Source organism: Euphorbia lathyris, chromosome 5 (genome assembly GCF_963576675.1).
Source record: "Euphorbia lathyris chromosome 5, ddEupLath1.1, whole genome shotgun sequence".
NCBI classification, from domain to species: domain Eukaryota; kingdom Viridiplantae; phylum Streptophyta; class Magnoliopsida; order Malpighiales; family Euphorbiaceae; genus Euphorbia; species Euphorbia lathyris.
This window is the reverse complement of record NC_088914.1, coordinates 78,145,783-78,165,349: the sequence shown is the minus strand read 5'-3', so window position 1 is coordinate 78,165,349 and position 19,567 is coordinate 78,145,783. Positions and strand designations below refer to the sequence as shown.

The window sequence follows — 19,567 nt, the reverse complement described above, 5'->3', positions numbered from 1 at the left end:
TAATTTAACATTTCGTAATTGTTTGTGATGTCTGATTAAATTAAGATTTAAGATATGTGCAAAGTATTGACACAAATTATCTATTAAAAAGACAAGTATGTATGAGTACTATAGCATATAAAAAAGGCAAATGAATCTCTAAATAGATTTATCAAAAGTTTGATCACTAACACATAAATAGTTATATACTTCTTTTACAAACAATCTACTAGAAATTAAGTTAGGAAAGCAATATGATTAAAAAAGAAAAACATTATAGGGATTATGCATTCAAATAAAGAATGAATAACTTCCAATATAACTATTGTTTAAGAAAATATATCATTTTTCACGAATTCAATGATACTAATAAAAATAATAAGTTATATATTCATAAAGTTGCTAGTTATGATTTTTTAAACAATTATTGGATTATCTATATTATTTTTACTAATTTGTATATATTTTTATTTATTAATTTTTTTACTACTAACAATAACAGATTTTAATTAATAATTATTATATTATAGAAAATAACTAATAACAATATCAAATAGTTAACAACCAACAACAACAATAACAACTAAGACGGGCCTTGCCGATCATGAAGCCTTAGGCAAAAACTAAAAATTATGAAGCCTTAATCTCATTGGTATGCTCATAAAACCGACCCTGAATAGCCTTATATGTGTGAAAAAAGCAATAAAAGTAAATTATTGTATAATAAAAAAAAAATACGTCATTAATCTAACCAATTTATATAGTATTATTTAGTTAATGAAGTTTTATTAGCGTTAAACATAATTAATATTTTTTTAAGAAAAATCATCGTGGATTTAACTGCACAATAGTAATTTAAAAAGAAATTGAATGTCTAGTATTTAAATTTACTAATCCACAATCCTAATCTTTAAAAAATAGAGGTGTCGTAACCATCCCTAATAGGAATAATTCTAGCAGCTGAAAGGTCCGGCCACAAGGCCCCCTTGTCTTCACGTCTTGAACCTAGAGAGCTGCCCTAAAACCGAAAACTATCTAATAATAAATATTAACTCACAACCGAACCAAATTGGGTTTATGAATAGAAAAAAGTGGGATGTCCTTGTACGCAAAAATGTGAAAGCACGTCATAATCCAACAACCAAATATTTGACCTAACTAAAACATTCCCGAAATTGATTATATAAGCACCAACATATATGGAGATGGAGACCAAAACACAGCTAATCAAACTTATAATTTAAATGGCGAACGGATTAGGATGTAATCAACCTCCAAAATGTGGAAATGCTGTCACAATCCTTAGTATTGATGGTGGAGGTGTAAGAGGAATTATCCCCGGAGTTATCCTTAATTACCTCGAATCTCAACTTCAGGTACATATCTAATTACATTAATTAATTCATTCATTTCCTTAATTACATGATTAATGTACGAACTGCAGGAACTTGATGGAGAAGATGCAAGAATTGCAGATTACTTTGATGTAATAGCAGGAACAAGTACTGGTGGACTTATATCTGCTATGTTAACTGCACCAAATCAACAAAATCGCCCCTTATATGCTGCTAAAGATATTGTGCCGTTTTACCTTCAAAACTGCCCTAAAATTTTCCCTCAGCCAAAGTAAGGATCAAAATTAATTTAGATTACTTACTCTATGTTACACGGAAGCTTCTCTTCAATGCTTTTCCTATTGGTTTTGGAAACGAATACTCCTAGAAACCGCACTAAGTATCTGTTTGTTTCCACTTTTCGAAACTACTTTTTGTCTTTTAATACTAAACATTAGATAGAAAATATTTGGTAAAATTTCGAAACAGTTGCTTTTTGCAGAAAAAACAACTAATATCTATTAGCTATTAGCAACACCAAACAGGAACAACTAAAACAAAGGGGCCCTACACGTTTCCAATTGTGTTTTTGGTTTGGGAAATCATTTCCGCATGGTGAATACCATAATTGGATTATGATTCTAGCTAATTGAAACTTTCTCTTTAACCAGAACTTGTTAATTTATGAAAAATACACAACTTCTAGTTATTTCTATTTTTATGCTCATGATATGTAAATATATATGCCAATTTTTTTATATATATCTCTATATTTTCAAATTTTACACGTTTTTTTTCCACATTTCGGTTTTTATGTTTTTTTTTATTAAATAATGTTTCCCGGTATCTAATTATGTGTAACATAGTTTGATTATTTTAGAGTTAAGAAAATAAAATTAACAAGTTTTTGTTGTTGAAAAATGCAGTATTTTAGAAAAACTTTGGAAACAATTAACAGGACCAAAGTATGATGGGGAATATCTGCACAAGCTAGTGAAAGGTATATTAAAGGATACAAAGTTGCACCAAGCTTTAACACATCTTGTTATTCCTACTTTTGACATTAAGAAACTCCAGCCTACCATCTTCTCTACATTTAAGGTTGTTTCCTAAATCCGCTGATTTTACTTTCAAAATAGGTATTAACAAGTATTTCTCGATCCTAATCAAATACTTTTATTTTATGACAGGTCAACGAGCATCCAGTTCTGGATGCTCGGCTGTCAGACATATGCATAGCAACATCAGCAGCTCCAACTCTCCTTCCTGCTTATACTTTCAATAACCAAGATTCTGATGGGAATACCCAAGAATTCAACCTTGTTGATGGTGGCGTGGCCGCTAATAACCCCGTATGAATTATTTATTTATTTGAATCATGTAACGCGATTATGATATGATAATCTGTTTTGACACCGCTAATGTTATATGCAGACATTGGTGGCGATCGGTGAAGTGAGCAAGCAGATAATAAAGAAGAATTCAGATTTCTTCAAGTCAATGGATTATGAGAAGCTTATTGTGATATCTTTAGGGACAGGCTCCAAAACAGATGGAAAATTCAACTCAAACATAGCTTCGAAATGGGGAATTATAAACTGGTTAACTTACAAAGGGTCAACTCCTATTATTGATTGCTATAGTAAAGCAAGTGCTGATATGGTTGACTTTCACAACTGCGTTGTCTTCCAGGTGTTTCGTTCTCAGGACAACTACCTTCGAATTGATGTAAGATATCATATGGTTGACTTTTACAACATGTTTTTTTTTTATCAAAGTCAATTTAAAAATGTGTCTTCTTTGTTGGGTTCAGGATGACAAACTGGAAGAAAACTTGACTTCAGCAGATTTATCTACCAAAGAAAATTTGGAAGGATTAGTGAAAGTTGGAGAAAAACTGTTGAAAAGTCCTGTTTCCAGAATTAATTTGGACACTGGAGTTTATGAACCTGTTCCAAATGCTGGGACTTATGAGCAAGCACTACAAAGGTTGTAGTAATTAATTAATTAATTTATGTTATGCTTTTTAATTGGGCATTTTTGGTTAAGATGTGTTGCTAATTTCATTACTTGTGATGATAATTAAATTCAGGTTTGCCAGAAAACTATCAGATGAAAAGAGACTTCGTGAATCAAGATCCAAGAGTGAAAGTTCAAATTAATAATTAAATAAAACATGTACCAAAGAAAATAAGAAATTGTTGTATATATTGATAGATATTCTAAAAGAAATATGTTCATATACCAAGCTATTATTTGGGGATTTGTAATTAAGGGTTTTCATGTAATATTTTTTTTTTTTTAATATTGTTGTATATATAATGGTCTTGTTTAGTAAAGAGTTTTTAAGGTAAAATTGGAGGTTTGAACTATATTAAGAATTTTGACTAGTCAAAATTCTAATAGTGATTTGAAAGAGCTTCAAAAAGCTAATTTTGAAAAAACTCATTTTATGAGCTTTTTTAATTAGTTTATTACTCCATATCTTTTGAATAACATTTTTACCCTTATGTTTATAAAAAAAAAAAAAAAAAAAACATTTTTATCCTTATTTATTATCCTCTAACCCTAAATAAAAACTTTATCCCAAACAAATTTACACAATCGACAATTACCTAACAGCCAAAAACTATTTGCCAAACAGTACAGTGTCAATAAAATCAAGTTGCCTGTATTCTTTATATTATTAGAGTCTAAACCCTAAACCTAGCAAAAATTGCCGCCATATTTTAAAGCACCGTCGTCGTTGCTGCTGAAACTTCCACCACTGTTGCTGCCATTATCTCCTCCGCTATTCCAATCACCTCGACTCTATAGTTGATTTTGCTTATTTGCTCGGTTGTCGAACCGACGCTGATAACTGGCGACACTAAAGCTTAATATCGGCTGTTGAATTGACACCAATGACTTATCTTTAGTGTCAGTTATCAACATTGCAAATAAAGTTCTTTGACTCCAGGTCAGGGCGGAGCCAGCCCAGGGCTTGGGGAGGCTGGAGCCCCTCCGCCCTTGAGAACGAGTCGATTTGTCTCCTGTAGCCCCCCTAAAATTAGTATATATTGACTCTATGTAGTATCATTTCAATGTTTAAAGGTAGATGAGATGGTTAAACTTACATACTTTTATTAGAGAAGTCTTTTGTTCAAGTCTTTTCAACCTCATCTTTTGGAAAGTTTCTATTTATTTTAACTTTATTTTAATTATTATAAAAACATGTTGCCATTATTAATTAACTTAAATGGACTCTTTATTTTGATAAAATTTTTAAATTCATTTTTATTGTCTTTTCCATTTTAAAAAAAAAAGTAAACATATTTAATTTTCTATTAGTTTAAATGCTAGTTTCTAAAAAATGATAATATTTTTACAATTTTAACGCGTTGGAGGCTAAATTTTTTTTGCCTAACCCTAACAGGCAACCGCACGGCTAAGATTAGCCCCCAAGTCTAAATTCCTGGCTCCGCCACTCCAGGTAGGCTGCTGCAACATTTGGAGATCCTAGAAGTTAACATGTATCCATGAATGTTGTCAAGGTTGTCCAAATAACCAGTAACTAATGACTAAATAGATAACCAAATTGGTTCGATTGTTTTTTCTCTCTGGTTCAATTCGGTTTTCGTAATTGCTTAGTTTGGTAATAGATTATTGGTTCGGTTAATTCATTAAAAATATATATATTTAACTGAATCAAATCAAAGTTTAAACATAAATAAAAAAATTATAATTCTTTTTGTCATATTGAATAAATCTAAAATAAATAAAACTCACATACTCGTAACCTCATTGCATTTTAATTGGGTATTGCTATTTACCGCAACCAAATTTCTTATCACCGCATCCATTGGACAATTTTGCCCTTCGCATAAAAAAAATTCGAAATTGGAAATTTTTTTGAGAGAAAATTCAAAATTTAGCCTAAATGGATGCGGCATACCGTTCGACCCATGGGTCGAGCGGTACGCCGCATCCGTTCCCGCCATAGGTCGAACGGTATGCCGCATCCGTTCCCACCATGGGTTGAACGGTATGCCGCATCCGTTTAGACCAAATTTTGAAATATGCAAAATCGTAAAATTTTTAGTGACGAAAAATACTAAATTATTCAATTTTTTATGACAAAAAATGAAAAATTCTCCTATTTTTTGTGACGAAAAATGTAAAATCGTCATAAAAAATATGTATTATTTTCATGAGTTCTTTGATAAAAAGATGTAAATCTTAATGTTTCCGACTCGTAATCATCTATTTTCAGGGTTCGGATTGTCACACATCAATTATTTTCATAATTTCAATTATTGTTGTTCGGGTTTATGATTTTGGAGAGAGAATTTTCAGTTTTTGATTAAAATTATGAGAAGGGCACAAAAGTCCAAAAAAGGCGGTAATAAGGAATTTGGTTGCGGTATTTAACAGTTGACTTTTAATTTTAGGTCTATTCAAACTAATTATAAATCTCTAATCAGTAGGAAACATTTTTATCTTTAAAAGAAATACAATGATTTGTTTATAAATAAATATAGGGTAAACTTCAAATAAAACCTCTGTGGTTTCACTAATTTTCAGATAAAGGACTGTGGTTTATTTTTTGTCAAAACGAGGATTGAGGTTTTCAATTTTAGCAAAATAAGAACCTTTTCGATTGATACTATTAAAATCACCATTGACGACTTCAAAAATGACATATTTTAAGAACTGCTAATATTCTAAACAACTTTAATTCTTCAACTTTTTTATTTCGAGATTGTTTAGATGATGTTTGGTAAAGAGAGAGAAAGTTAATGTTTAGAGAGAGAAAGTTCTAAAAAAGATGATTTTCGAAAATCGAAAATGTAGTTCCATAAAAAATATGAAATTGAACAACTTTAATTCTTGAAAATTTTCATTTTCAGGTCGTTAAAGATGGTTTTAATAGCATTAATCCAAGTGCGAAACCTCAATCCTCGTTTTGACAAAAAGTAAATCACAGTCCTTTATCTGAAAATTAGTGAAACCACAGGGGTTTTATTTGAAATTTACCCATAAATCTATTTTCTAGCATAAAATTTTGTAGTTTAGACATTTAAATCATAAATTTATATATCTTGATTATTCGATTGGTAACCGAACTCAAAAAAATTCGATTGTAGTGTTTGGTTACCAATTAGTTCCGGTTTCTAAAATGAGGTATGTTTCAATTTGGTTAACCGACAGTTTGGTTCGATTAGTAACCGAACTGAAATGATGCTCACCCTAAATTTTATATTGGGTTCACCGAAATAATAATAAAAAAAGGTATGATACTCTTTTGGTTGTCGTTGATAGGCTGACAAACCAGTTTGTATTGTTGAAACATCCTTACACCACCCCAAACATTGCTGAAGTTTTTGTTCGGAAAGTTGTATGGCTTAATGGGCTACCAAATCTATAGTATGTGACTGTGATCCCCTCTTTCTCAGTCATTTTTTGTAGGACTATTTTGGTTTATATAGGGTACCCAATTACAGCGGAAGGATGTCTTGTGGAAGAGGCTACACGGGAAGATGTTATTTCTATCCAAAGTCAATTTCCTGAAATTTATAGGGTGTTGAACCCAGCCCCAATTTCCCACCTCTAGTCTCATAAAAGGATGAAAGTACCATTTGAGACTTTGAGGTGGGAAAATGGAGAAAAAAACCTCTCCCGGCACGCGGGCGTGAGGTAATCACGCCTCACCCTGTGGTGAGGCGTGATTACCTCACGCCCGCATGAATAAATCACAAAAAAAAATTGTTGATAATTGTGGTTAACTCGAATTATCCGTTTAGAAATAAAATTACGACATTTTAACTCGGATTACCCTTTAACAAATAAAATTTAAAAACATAAACATTAAAATAAAAATTAATAAACATAAAAATTAATAAACATAAAAGAGTACATATAATATCAAAAGTGTTAAAATGTATGAAGTTCTACAAAAATAATTTAGTTCGCCCGACGCCACGCCTCCATAAACTCATCCATCTCCCTCTTAATGCGTGGAGCATCCTCGTCAGATCGGTGGGTAGCCGCTAGTTGGGTGACACGCCACAACCAGCTAACCCACTGCAAAAAAAAAATATTAAAAAATAAACACATATAAACTAATATTAAATAATAATAAACTTACAAATTCGCTGTTGGCGCGAGCATGCTGGACCGGTCCAGCCTGTGGTGCATGAAGGAGATGAGGATGCGAATATCGCATATACCAGTCCATATAAGCAGGATCACAGGCAGTGAGATCGTATCCAACTGGTCGGCATCTCCTCCGATCAATGCCCCGAGCCGATGGAAATCTCCGCCAGGTATCCTCAACTATGACAGAGGAATGCGTGAGCTTGTACGATAAAAATCTCCATGGTCGTACTGCTTTATCAGGTCTAATACGCTCAGCTGGGATAAGCTGGGTATATCCGACCTGTCGCAGCGCTCGATCGGGCATATACGGGTCGACGATGTCTCTACACCGTATCCAACCGGCGTAGGACACTCGAAGCCGATTATCATCGGGGACAGGACCATAAGGCAACCACGTCACCTGAAAAAAAATACTCAATAATAAATAATAATATACTATAAATAATACTTAAATTAATTCTAAAATTTTATAAAATACCTCTGCTGCCGTCATACGGTCCAGCTGCCCGCGTATGGTATCTAGTCGGGCGGTCGTCTTGCCTGGTACCCCCGACCTCCCATCTCAGTGTACGGGCATGGTCAGCTGGGATCACGTGAACTAGTCTATGCGACCGGAACACCGGAAAATACTCGTATATCCACGCCTGCAGTAGGGTCAAACATCCGCATATACCGGAACAGTCTCATCTGCTCGCTATCCCCAGCTGCCGGTACAACGTGGCAAGTGTAGCAGACCCCTATGAAAATCCAGCTGCCCCTCTGACACCTCCGTAAACCTCAGCAAGATGGGCCGGCGTAATCCTATCTCCACTCTTGTCAACAAACAAAGTGGATCCAAGCATAAGCCACATCCACGTTGTGGCCCGAGTAGCGTCATCCCTACCCTGGATGACAAGCCTGTGTACAGCCTCAACAAATACACCTCCACCACTCCATAAATGTCGGCCCGGCAACAGAAGCTGCTCCCGATCCACCCCAAATATCATCATGCACATGGCATGAAGCCCGTCAGTAGTGTGAGACTCGGACACCATCTGATCGTCGATCGGGATCCGAAGAATCTGCCATACATCATGCAGTTGGATAGTCATCTCCCCGAACGACATGTGGAAGGAGTTCGTATCGGGCTGCCACCGCTCCACGAACGCAGTCAACAGCGGAGTGTCGAGGTTCCTAAACATGATATGTGGAAGGTGAGACAATCCAGTCTTCTCGATCATCTCCTTCAGCTGTAAAATGACACATATACAATTTATACAATTACTGAATGTTTTTTATGTTTATAGTTAAAAATACAAATTACAATAAATGTTGACAAACTATATTATTCTTACCTCGGATGACGCACCAGAAAACTACTGACACAAATCTTGGCATGCTGTTGATCTGTTGTAGCATGTCAAAAACGACCCAAGCTCTCCTCCCAGCATCCGTGAGGCAACATGTCCTAGAAAACTAGGAATCACGGAACCATCAACGGGGCCACCATCCACCGGTCCACTAACTAGCCAGCTCTCGTCCTCACTAGCTTTGGGACGTTTGCTGGTCCCTGAAAGTTATAAAATTATACTAAAATTATAAAATTATACTAAAATTATAAAATTATACTAAATTATACTAAAGTTATAAAATTATGCTAAAATTATACTAAAATTATACTAAAATTATAAAATTATACTAAAATACTAAAATTATACTAAACTATATTAAAATTATAAAATTATACTAAAATTATACTAAAGTATACTAAAGTTATAAAGTTATACTAAAATTATAAAATTATACTAAAAAATACATGTAGTCGCAAAACGACCTCCTATGCGCTGGGTCGGTTGTCTGCCCGGGGTCGGCTGCTCATCGCTATCCTCAACTTTACGATCACGTGCAGCTGCAGACTGTCGCAGTACCTGGGCTACCACATCCAGGTAGTCCTCCACAGAATCGCTATCAGGCTCTCTGTCACCAAAATCCGTCGCCCCCTCCGATCCATGAATATCGGGCTGATCCACAATCGGCCCCCTCCTCAACTGGTCCGTCGCAGCCCCTTTCCGCCTACGATCGGATATATCAATACCGCGCAATCTCGTATGGCGTGGTGTATCATCCTCGTCGTCCATATCTAGACGACGAGCAGATGACGGGATGGGTTTTCCACCCCTAGTAGGCCGCTCCGTCTACAAAAAATTACATCTAGTTAATAAAAAATGGTAACATATAAATTATAAATTACACTAAATTAATTTAAATGTAAATAATGTAAAATTTTAAAAAAAAAACCTTGGTCGTATGCAAATCACGCCCGCACCACTGGTCGGGCGTATGAACATCACGTCCGACCAGTGGTGCGGGCGTAAGAGCATCACGCCCGACCAATGGTGCGGGCATGTGGCTATCACGCCCGCACCACTAGTCGGGCGTGATGCTCTTACGCCGGAACCACAGGTCGGGCGTGATGTTCATACGCCCGACTGCGATTCCGGCGATTTTCAAAATCTGCCAAACAGATTCAAATCAAAGCGAAATTCAACGAAATAAGACCGTAAATCTTACCATTTTCGCTTTCCCTTTACGGCTTTTGTCACCATCCATGATTCGGTTCAAAAATTAATCCGGATTTGATCGATTATTGTATAGGGTTCTTGAGAGGTTTTGGGTTTTTTTAATTTTGGTGCAAAGGGTAGTTCGGTCTTTTTCCGAAGCTAGAGGTATAAATTAGTGGCTAGGAATACTAATTCACAATTTATATTGAGGACAAAACACTTCAAGAATTCAAGGATAATAATAGGCCAGTTTTGGCCCATGTGAATGATGGTTCTAATGTATTGAGGCTATACACTACTAGGGAAGGGAGTGAGCGAGCAGAGTTTGTTACTGCCGTAAGAAGCCAGTTATATAAAAGGTTGCATGTTTGGAAAGGTGGTGAATCTGATCATTATCATTTTGGGCCATAGGGATCTTTTCTTATTTTCCTTGTAGTTTCTCTTTGATATCCTCTTTAGTTATAATCAATATACCAGTAAGCCATGTCAGTCCAATCCAGCAATTTGCCCTATTATTAATGGCTGCTTAATTAAATAAAGAAAATGCACAGAGGGCAGAAAGTACCCACTAACTACTATGGTACAAATTGAATAAAATAAATAATTATTAGTTTCAAAAGAATTAATGAATCAGTTGTTGATATTTGATACAGTTATTGGTTCCAAACTATGCAAATATTTGCTGGATCACTGTCTCTGCATTTCCATTGTACTGTGCCAGCAGGTGTATGGCATCAGCCCTTGGCAACGCCAGAAACTCCTGCACCAGTACAAAATAAAAAAGCTCATTCTGGCAATCAATAACAACAACAACAACAAACCATAATCAAAATCTAATATATGTATCCACCTTCTTTGAACTACATAAGTATAAGATAGAGCATAAAGATGCCATTTTTATCGAACTCACTTGAGTAAAGAGAAAGCACAACAAGAGATGAATACATACCATTACTTTGATAATTGCATTTTCATCATACACATCTCTAGATGATGCTTGGGTTGGACTGCTACCATCTTCTGACAATCTCATACTTGAAGATACCGTAACTTGAGAGGATCCCTGGGTACAGCTATCAGCATTTGATTTTGATATGGAACAAGCCGTAAGCATGGGGGCGTTTACTTCTTTCAAGGAATCAATCCTCAAAAGATTCTCAAACCGATCTTTACACATTTGAATTTTAAACCACTCGCTATGTGTGTGAAGCATTGCTCTCATCATCTTCATAAGCAACGGTTCTTCAATACCAAGCCTTCTACCAATTGCAACCTATCCAAGATTAAGTTTATTACATTCATCTTGCATACACAATCCTTAGATATGGCAGATTTGTGATAGGAACAATCACTCAGCATATAAAAAGACGGTTAATTTCAACGAAACCAGTCGGCTTTTATGACAAGATGCTTTCAGCACATAACAGAACACAAATAATAACTACATTGAACAGAAAACAAGTCCCAAATTAAAGAACATGTGAGTTTTTCCTTTGATAAATTTTCTAGAGAATAATTTATCAATTGATCCTTTATAATGCTAAATTCAATATTTGCAAATTGTTAGTTGTAATCACTAACCAATGTGCCTTCTATAATTTCAGATGACAGTATGAAAGTTTCTAAATTAGCTCTGAGAGACCAGAGAAATCCATCTGCAAACTTTGTTATGCATCTCCTTCCGAGGAATGGGATATTGGGGTTGCTATCATGTGATTATTTTATCCTTGCTCAACCCTTGCTCAACGATAAATTTCTTAAACGTTTGAAATCTAACAGAGACGCAAAAGTAATAGGACATAATACTATTAGGATACAGGAAAACAGACAAAAACTCTGTAAGAGTAATCATCAAGAGTCCAATCCGTAACCATGGTTTTGCATTTTATACGGCCAAAAATCTAAAATTACGCAGTCTACACAAGTACACATGATGCTTTGCATCTATGACACTGCTGATCAAATATGCCAGTGAAACCACTTTTAAGTCTCAAAATTAGCAATAGTAATCACAGTTCAGTTTGTGCATTGACAGATCTCAGCTGTGTATCCATTTCAAACACTTTGTTAGTATATTGAATGAAGATTTTGAAGAACATTATATGATAAAGCCTCCACCAAAATCAATATCTAAATGGAAGGTCCGAGGGAAATTTTTAAAGAAAAACCGGAGGGGGTTAAAAGGTTACCTAAATGCCAAGATAAAAGTGCATGTGAAAACTACAAAAGAAGAAAAGAGGCAAAAAAATATATATTTAGAATTGTGAAATGTCATAAGAGAAAGGTTCAAGTTAAGTAGACATAAGATTGAATAAATATATTGTAAGTTTGAAAATATTAAGACTAACGTGGATGCCTTAGAAAATATTGTGGTTCAAGTTGAATAGAACTTGGATTGGACAAAAATACATTGCAAGTATGAAAATAGCAAGACTAATGTAGATGCCTTAGTATATACTGGCTGGGTGGATACCAGTACCTTCATGTAACCAATTCCACTACCTAGGATAGTAGCAGGATATATGTCGGCCATTGAACTAAAGCATGGTGGTGAAAAAAAGAGATGCAACAAGAGTTTTGCTTAAATAAAAACATGCCTGTAAAACTGAAAGAAAATATTAATAGAACTATTGGAAAGGCAGTGCTTTAAGGAAGATAAAATATTTATAAAACAAAAACAGCAGAGATGAAGATGTCGAGATGGATGACTGGACACACATGGATCTAAAGACAAGAAGTGTGGCATCTGAAAGGATGACTGATATTAATTTGGCACCCTTAAAACTCGAGATAGATAAAACAGGTACATGAGGATGATATTAGTTTGGATGTTGAAATTATTAAAAAATAAATAAATAAAAAGTCAACAATATTGGTAATGACTCCAGTACTGATTCCACCAAGTCTTAAATTAAAATACCTGGAGTGAAGTTGCAAGGGCCTGTAAAGGCAAGCCTTTTCCAAGAGCATCTTCAGTAGGACGTAACAATGCCAACAGAGTTTCCTTCAAGGGCTTCAGCAAAGAAGGATCATTCGCAGCCAAGGGCCCTAAATGCAAGCATGCAACCCTTAAAGCACTTGAATTATCGCCAGAACTGACAAGCTTAAGAAACTCAACCTGCAAAGTGTAAAAACGATTAGATGAAGCACCCTGTAGTAAATACAAAATATCAACGGTGGTCCTTGATATACCACAGGAAATGACGAATAAGATCATTTTTACCTGCTTTAATTGAAAGAGTAACACTGGATTTTGCACAAAAAAATTTGCATCTAAAGCATTAACTTCTTCCACAACCTCTACAGCCATTCCTCTAGTTGCAAGTTCCTTCATTCCTAGTGCAATCTCATATTTATCCTCCCTATTGTCTAGTTTTAACACAGCCCTTTTTTCAGAACCCTGCAGTAAATATTCCATTACAACATGAACGTAAGCAAAAAAGCATAACAATTACCAAGAAGATACCTGTTCTTCACTTGACATGTTTGTCAAGGTAGCAGCAGTATTAAAAGAAACTTCAGATATGTAATCTTGGTCATCTTGCCTACCCCTCCATCGTTTACGTTTGCTCCTTTCTCCAATTGCATAGTTTCTATGTCTCTGCAGAACTTTAAAAACTCCAGTTTGATGTGATCCGCTGGTGCTGCACTCTTCGTTATTGGTAGTTGAATCACAAAAACATCTCAACTCAGCATCTGTTCCTTGTGGGCTATTAACATCCACAATATTTTCGGGAGAACTGTCCGCACGAGCAATGCTCATGAAAGTCTCTCCATCTGAATGTTTACCAGTAGAGTCGACTTGAAGAGAACAGTTCCTTGAGGAACAATGGTTGAGCTCTTGTAGATTGCCTTTTAGTGGATCTGAGGTCTGCATGGCCGATCCTGAAGGACGTGTAGCTTGTAAATTAAAACAGACAAAAAGACACTAAAATGGAAACAGAACATAATATAGAGCAAAGACTTTGGGAATCACCAGAATGGGGTGCAACGCCAGAATCCACAATACCCCTATAAACACAGTACTCGCGAACAAGCTCATCAAGCATGGAGACATCCAATTTCATCCGACACAACTCATTCTGCAACAGACACAAATATCAGTTCAAGCATACAGTCAATCCTGACATATACAATCATAGTTATTAAAGGCACGCCTTTGGCGCATGGCACACCAGGCGCTGTCCTTAGCGCCTTGACATCCAGAATGGTGGGTGCAGTAGTGGCGAGCCTTGGTGACAGAGGTGCAGTTTTTAGGGGTTTTTTAAAGTTGGAATATATTATACACGTTTTGAATTAATTGTGATCTGATCTGAGGGTCCCAAATAAGCAAAAAAAAAAAATATATATATATATATTAAAAAAGAGATTATACACGTTTGAATTAATTAGAAGAGGAATAGATAGTCTTATTAAAAGAGAAAAAAGTATAGTACAACAGAAACACAAGAGTTTTGATGAGTAGAACTTAGAATTTAGTATTCAACTTTAGCTTTATAATACGGGGTTTATTTTGAATTTTAAAATTTATTTATCAAATATTGTCATGGTTTAGCAGTTTGCATTTTTATGTTAGTTTTATAGTTTTAAAAATTTTATTTTTGTAAGTGCGCCTTGTGTCACTATGGCGCGCGCCATCGCCATGGGCCATGCGGCAAGGCTCTAGGACCCCTAGCGCCTAAGTGCACCATGTGCCTTTAATAACTACGTAGACAATTAAGCAGCTAAGAACCTTCTCAGACCCACATAACTTTGCACATAACTATCACTGTGCAAGCACACAAAATCGAAGATGTCTTACTAATCAACTGCTCTTTTAAATGCAGAGAAGTTATTTCATAAAGTACTGTGCCCTTTAATCTGAAAAAAAAAGCTCTGTCTCTCACTATATTTAAATCTTTTCACCTGTCTCTAAACTAGCCAAAAGTAGCGAAAGTTAAATCAGAAAATAACTTTTCAGAACTTTCAAGATTAAGCTCAATGTAGCTAGTTGAAAAATGTTAGAAAATGCAGCAGTGCTGCAATGAACTCTGAATATTAATCATCAACTTGATAAAATATGATTAAGTCCAAGTAGGTCTGAAAAATTAAATGTCAAGTCTTTATAATGTAGTAAATATATTTCCTGCCAACTTAATAATAGCTTCTATGTAGTGATTGTTGTAAATTTAATGCAGTGAGGAGAAAACTGCATGGGGAAAAAAAGGACTTGGACAGATGGAACCAATTTGAATATTCATGTATATGCAAAACAAAAGAAAACCTGGAATGCCTGAAACAGATCTCCCTTAGCAAATCTCAAGCTGTCAACTGCCCCTTGTCTTGTAAGCTCCACAGCATGCGCAAGTGCTTGTATATCCACCTAAGAAAAATCACAAAATCAATAATATTTTAGAGAAAGTTAAAGTTCATAAAACAATTTTTATATTAGTGAGGGTGTAAACATATGAAAATGACATGAAGGGAGTATAACAAATTCATATTTCAGCCAGTCAATTTCCATACTAATAGGAATTGAATATCATCTCCAAGCCCTAACTTTTAGAAACCTCACCTCATCAAATGGGGGTGCCTCATACAAACTCTCTTGTGGCACAGCAGGAGGATCACGTTCTTCAAGGAGCAATCTTTCAGTCAGATCTGAAATGGGTGATGAAATTCCTTGACGAAAGCAAAAACCTTTATGTATGCTGCACAATAGAAGGAAATGTTGAAGAGGATAATATTGGCACAAGCCATGCATCAACAACCACACATGAAACATTATAGGGCTAAAGTTCAATCCTAACCTTATCAAGTATCTCAATGCCATTGAAAAGACTGGATCATATGCATGTAAATGAGCTCTTAGGACAGAAGACATCATTCCGGCAATGTCAAATCTCCTCCTCTCAGACCACTGAAGCATATATGATATGCAAGATTATACATCCATCCAAGACAGATACTACTCTTCACGCAAAGTTTGCAACTAATATCAATGTGATTTTAGAAAATATCATACATGAAAAATAATATCACTTCATCTCATCTATGATGCACTAGTATTCAAATTAAATTCCAAGTTTACAATGGTTCCAGCCTTAAATATCATGCCCTTTCCATTTGGTTCTTCAAATAGAGGAAGTAGAAAAGGTTCTGAAAAAGAAACTTTTAACATGCATCCCGCCATCCCCTACCCAAAAAAAAAAAAAAAAAAAAAAAAAAAAAACGAGTTCTCCCTTGCAACCACAGATCATTCATCATAAACATATACTCCCTCCATTTCAAAATAATTGTCACATTTGACCAAAGCACACATATTAAGGAAATGATTGATTTGCATTAAATTTATGCAACATGGACTAGAATACCCTCTATCTCTCTTCATTAATAATTATCATTTTTTGTGTCTCTCATTAAATTGAACCTCTCTCCATACATTGAAAACTTAAAATAGCAAAAAGTGTAATTAATATTAAGCTCATTAATAGGGGTAAAATAGGAAAAAGTTGCATTGGAAACTAAACCTGACAAATAATATGAAATGGAAAAATTTGATCAAAAGTGACAATTATTTTGAAATGGAGGGAGTATATACCAGTACCACCATTCACCACGTTCTTATTTTAATGGACAACACTAATGAAAATGTTCCCAACAAGAAAATGTCAAATTAGAGAAGGTTCTGAAAAAAAAAACTTTTAACATGCATCCCGCCACCCCCCACCAAAAAAAAAAAAAAAAAAAGTTCTCCCTTGCAACCACAGATCATTCATCATAAACACATATATACCAGTACCACCATTCACCATGTTCTTATTTTAATGGACAACACTAATGAAAATGTTCCGAACAAGAAAATGTCAATTACCCAGTACTCTGCACAAAAAGAATTATAATAATGCCCACCTCATTAGCCACTGGAGAACTCTGGTCGTCTTTGTCATAAATAAAGGCAAGAAGAACATGCTTGAATTCCTCATATGCTTCCTTAAACACAACATAAAGATCAGTGAGACCCCAGATTGAATAGAAAATAACCATGGTATTTAAGAAAGAGATTTCTGGATATTTCTTCCACCTAGAAATTTGTTCCGAAATCCAAAGATAAAAAAAGAAGTAAATTTGTGATATAAAAGGTAAAACACCAAATTGGTTTATTAAATGTAAATGCCAAACTGGCATTCTGGGATATGCACATATTAAAAATAGAAAAGCAATCATATCGGATTTAAATAGAAAAGCAATTTGGTCTTTGTGAGATATTGTTTCCTGAATTAATAGATTTATTTATTGTGATTTGGATATTATCATGTAGATCAGCAGATATCATGAATTCAGTCATAACTGTACAGACAATCCAATTAGTTTCAAGGACAATGAGCTAACCAAAAGATTATTCATAAAATGGTGAAACACTAGCTTCAATAAAAAAAACCAAGGTGTACAATCTTGACGGTAAATTTGGTTTCTAAATATCCATTAATCTAGTTAATGCTGGACTCTCTGCACACGCCATTAATTCCTGAACATGAATTTGTAGGAGAGGCAATTAGGGTTCGAGACTGTGCTTGTGTCTTTCGATCTCCATTAGCAAGTAGCAAGTTTGATGCACAAATTCAAGTGCTTACAGTTACATCTAATCTTCTATACGATAAGAATACCCTAGTAAAATGATAACAACATGATTTATCTACCACGAAATCTCAATGTATCTTCCTCTATTTCCACCATCCCAACTGAGTCAAAGAGCCAATGTGCAATATTTATCATAAGACTTAAATTCAGTAAGAGCTTCCAAGACTTCATTAAATTGCAGTACTAGACAACATCTAACCAAAGGAATGGGAGCTAAGTCCACAAGTGTTAATCTTCAATTCCATCTGCCGAGCATTAACAATGCTACCAATTAGAGAATTTATCACACTCTAATTTTAATTCTTTCTTCAAAAAAGAAAAAAGTAATTACCGGATACGCATCAAGAGCACATGGAGCAAGAGCTGTCCTTATGCATTTAATTGCAGAATCTCTAGCCTCTTCCGTCCCTTTCCTCAGTAGCTCAATAAAATTCTTCAGCCAAAAAAAAAGAGAGAAAATGAGAACTAAAAATCTAAATCAGAATGAAATCAAACAAAAAATTACTAAGCTATCCTGTTTCTTAATAAACTAAAGAATACAAAAATAATCAAACCTCAAAATTACTTCAAACTTCCCCGCATTTGTTCATCATACAAAACAAAAACACAAGTAAAAACAAACAAGCGAGCAAAAAGCAAACCTGCTTATGCAAGCGAAACAGAATCCGATGGTCATCGAGGATAAAAGGAGCATGAAGCCGGAGAAGGTCGATGGCGGAGTCAACATCACCAGCCTCCAAACACCGCCTGATCTGGCGAATGATCAATCTCGAATGGTAAGAGGAAGAAGATACAGAAGATGAAGGAGACGGAGGAGAAGATAATGGCGAAGGCGAAGAGGAAGTATCCTCGACTAAATTCTCTGATTTAGCAAAATCAATGACAAGAGAGTCTAGAGCTTCCCAGTTCACGGGCGCAGAGTCCATCTCAAATTTTCTCGGGAATTTTTTGAAGATTGAGAGAGAAAATTGCGAGTGTTTGTTTGATTTTGGAATCAATTTGATTTCTCGTGCGGAAGGAGAGATTTTCTTCAATGTTGAGAGACTAGAAATCCTTGTGAGCAAAAAAGGCGGCGATGTGAGGTTAAACCAGAAGATAGAATTAAAAAGAAATTACTCCTTTTTCTTTTCAGTTTCTGTTTCAATTTAATTACGTCATCTTATTGAACCAGGTTTTTGCTACAGTCACGGGTGGTAAATTTCGATTTCCCCGCTGCTGTTGACGTGTAAGCATCTGGGCGACTGTGTGCATGTCCGAGTCCGATCTTAGCCAACACGGAGCCTTATTTCGGGTTGGGTCAGATAGTCTTATTTCTATACTTTCTAAGCCCAGTCCAGAAACACTCGGGTTTGCACCGGACTGGGCTTGATAGCATTTTGTTGTGTTTAAGCCTAGTTCATTTTTTAGGAATTCAAATTAAATTTTGGCTTTGGTATGTAATGTTGATGCTGGTTTATTTCATGACAATGGCTACTGCTTTTTTGGGTTTCTGATTCGTGATCATTCCGGTTCTTGCATTTATACTAGTCATGGTGCGGTGTGTGGTTATTTTGATCCGATTATGGCAGAGGCGTTGGTCATTAAGGAGGCGTTATCTTGGCTTAAGGAGGGTGCATTTAAGGATACAGTTATGTGTTCGGATTGCTTGTCTGTTGTTAAAGCAATTAAGGATCAGTGTTTGAATGATTCTTACTTAGCAGATATTGTAGGTGATTGTATCAAGATTATTCATGAGTTAGATAATGTGTCTATCTCGTTTGTTAAACGTTCAACGAACTGTGCTGCTCATTGCTTAGCCAAAGCAGTCAGTTCTTCGTCTGTTCGTAAGGAGTGGTTTGGAACTCCTCCTTTTTTGTCTTCTATTCTTTTTGCTGATATCAGCCAATAATACTTTCGTTTATTCAAAAATAAAATAAAATAAAATTTGGCTTTTTACATGAATATCATAATTAACTA

The 19,567-nt window shown here is 35.2% G+C and overlaps 3 protein-coding genes across 3 annotated transcripts; 1 reads left to right on the top strand and 2 right to left on the bottom strand.

Moving 5' to 3' along the window:
• The first annotated feature begins 1,210 nt into the window (after positions 1–1,210).
• On the top strand, positions 1,211–3,666 carry LOC136230464 (patatin-like protein 1). Its single transcript, XM_066019528.1, has 7 exons — positions 1,211–1,355; positions 1,424–1,605; positions 2,240–2,414; positions 2,504–2,665; positions 2,748–3,041; positions 3,127–3,302; positions 3,406–3,666. Exons 1-7 carry the CDS (start codon positions 1,224–1,226, stop codon positions 3,473–3,475), a joined length of 1,191 nt encoding a protein of 396 aa, XP_065875600.1. The 5' UTR covers positions 1,211–1,223; the 3' UTR covers positions 3,476–3,666.
• A 3,599-nt stretch (positions 3,667–7,265) lies between these two features.
• On the bottom strand, positions 7,266–10,487 carry LOC136229453 (uncharacterized). Its single transcript, XM_066018250.1, has 5 exons — positions 10,002–10,487; positions 9,265–9,625; positions 8,786–9,000; positions 7,930–8,680; positions 7,266–7,851 (listed from the first exon to the last, which is right to left on the bottom strand). Exons 1-3 carry the CDS (start codon positions 10,038–10,040, stop codon positions 8,807–8,809), a joined length of 594 nt encoding a protein of 197 aa, XP_065874322.1. The 5' UTR covers positions 10,041–10,487; the 3' UTR covers positions 7,266–7,851; positions 7,930–8,680; positions 8,786–8,806.
• An 82-nt stretch (positions 10,488–10,569) lies between these two features.
• LOC136229452 (uncharacterized) lies at positions 10,570–18,721 on the bottom strand. Its single transcript, XM_066018249.1, has 12 exons — positions 18,253–18,721; positions 17,943–18,044; positions 16,883–16,963; positions 15,781–15,890; positions 15,546–15,681; positions 15,255–15,353; positions 13,968–14,073; positions 13,458–13,876; positions 13,215–13,391; positions 12,912–13,109; positions 10,941–11,264; positions 10,570–10,751 (listed from the first exon to the last, which is right to left on the bottom strand). Exons 1-12 carry the CDS (start codon positions 18,535–18,537, stop codon positions 10,659–10,661), a joined length of 2,130 nt encoding a protein of 709 aa, XP_065874321.1. The 5' UTR covers positions 18,538–18,721; the 3' UTR covers positions 10,570–10,658.
• Between the last annotated feature and the right edge of the window lie 846 nt (positions 18,722–19,567).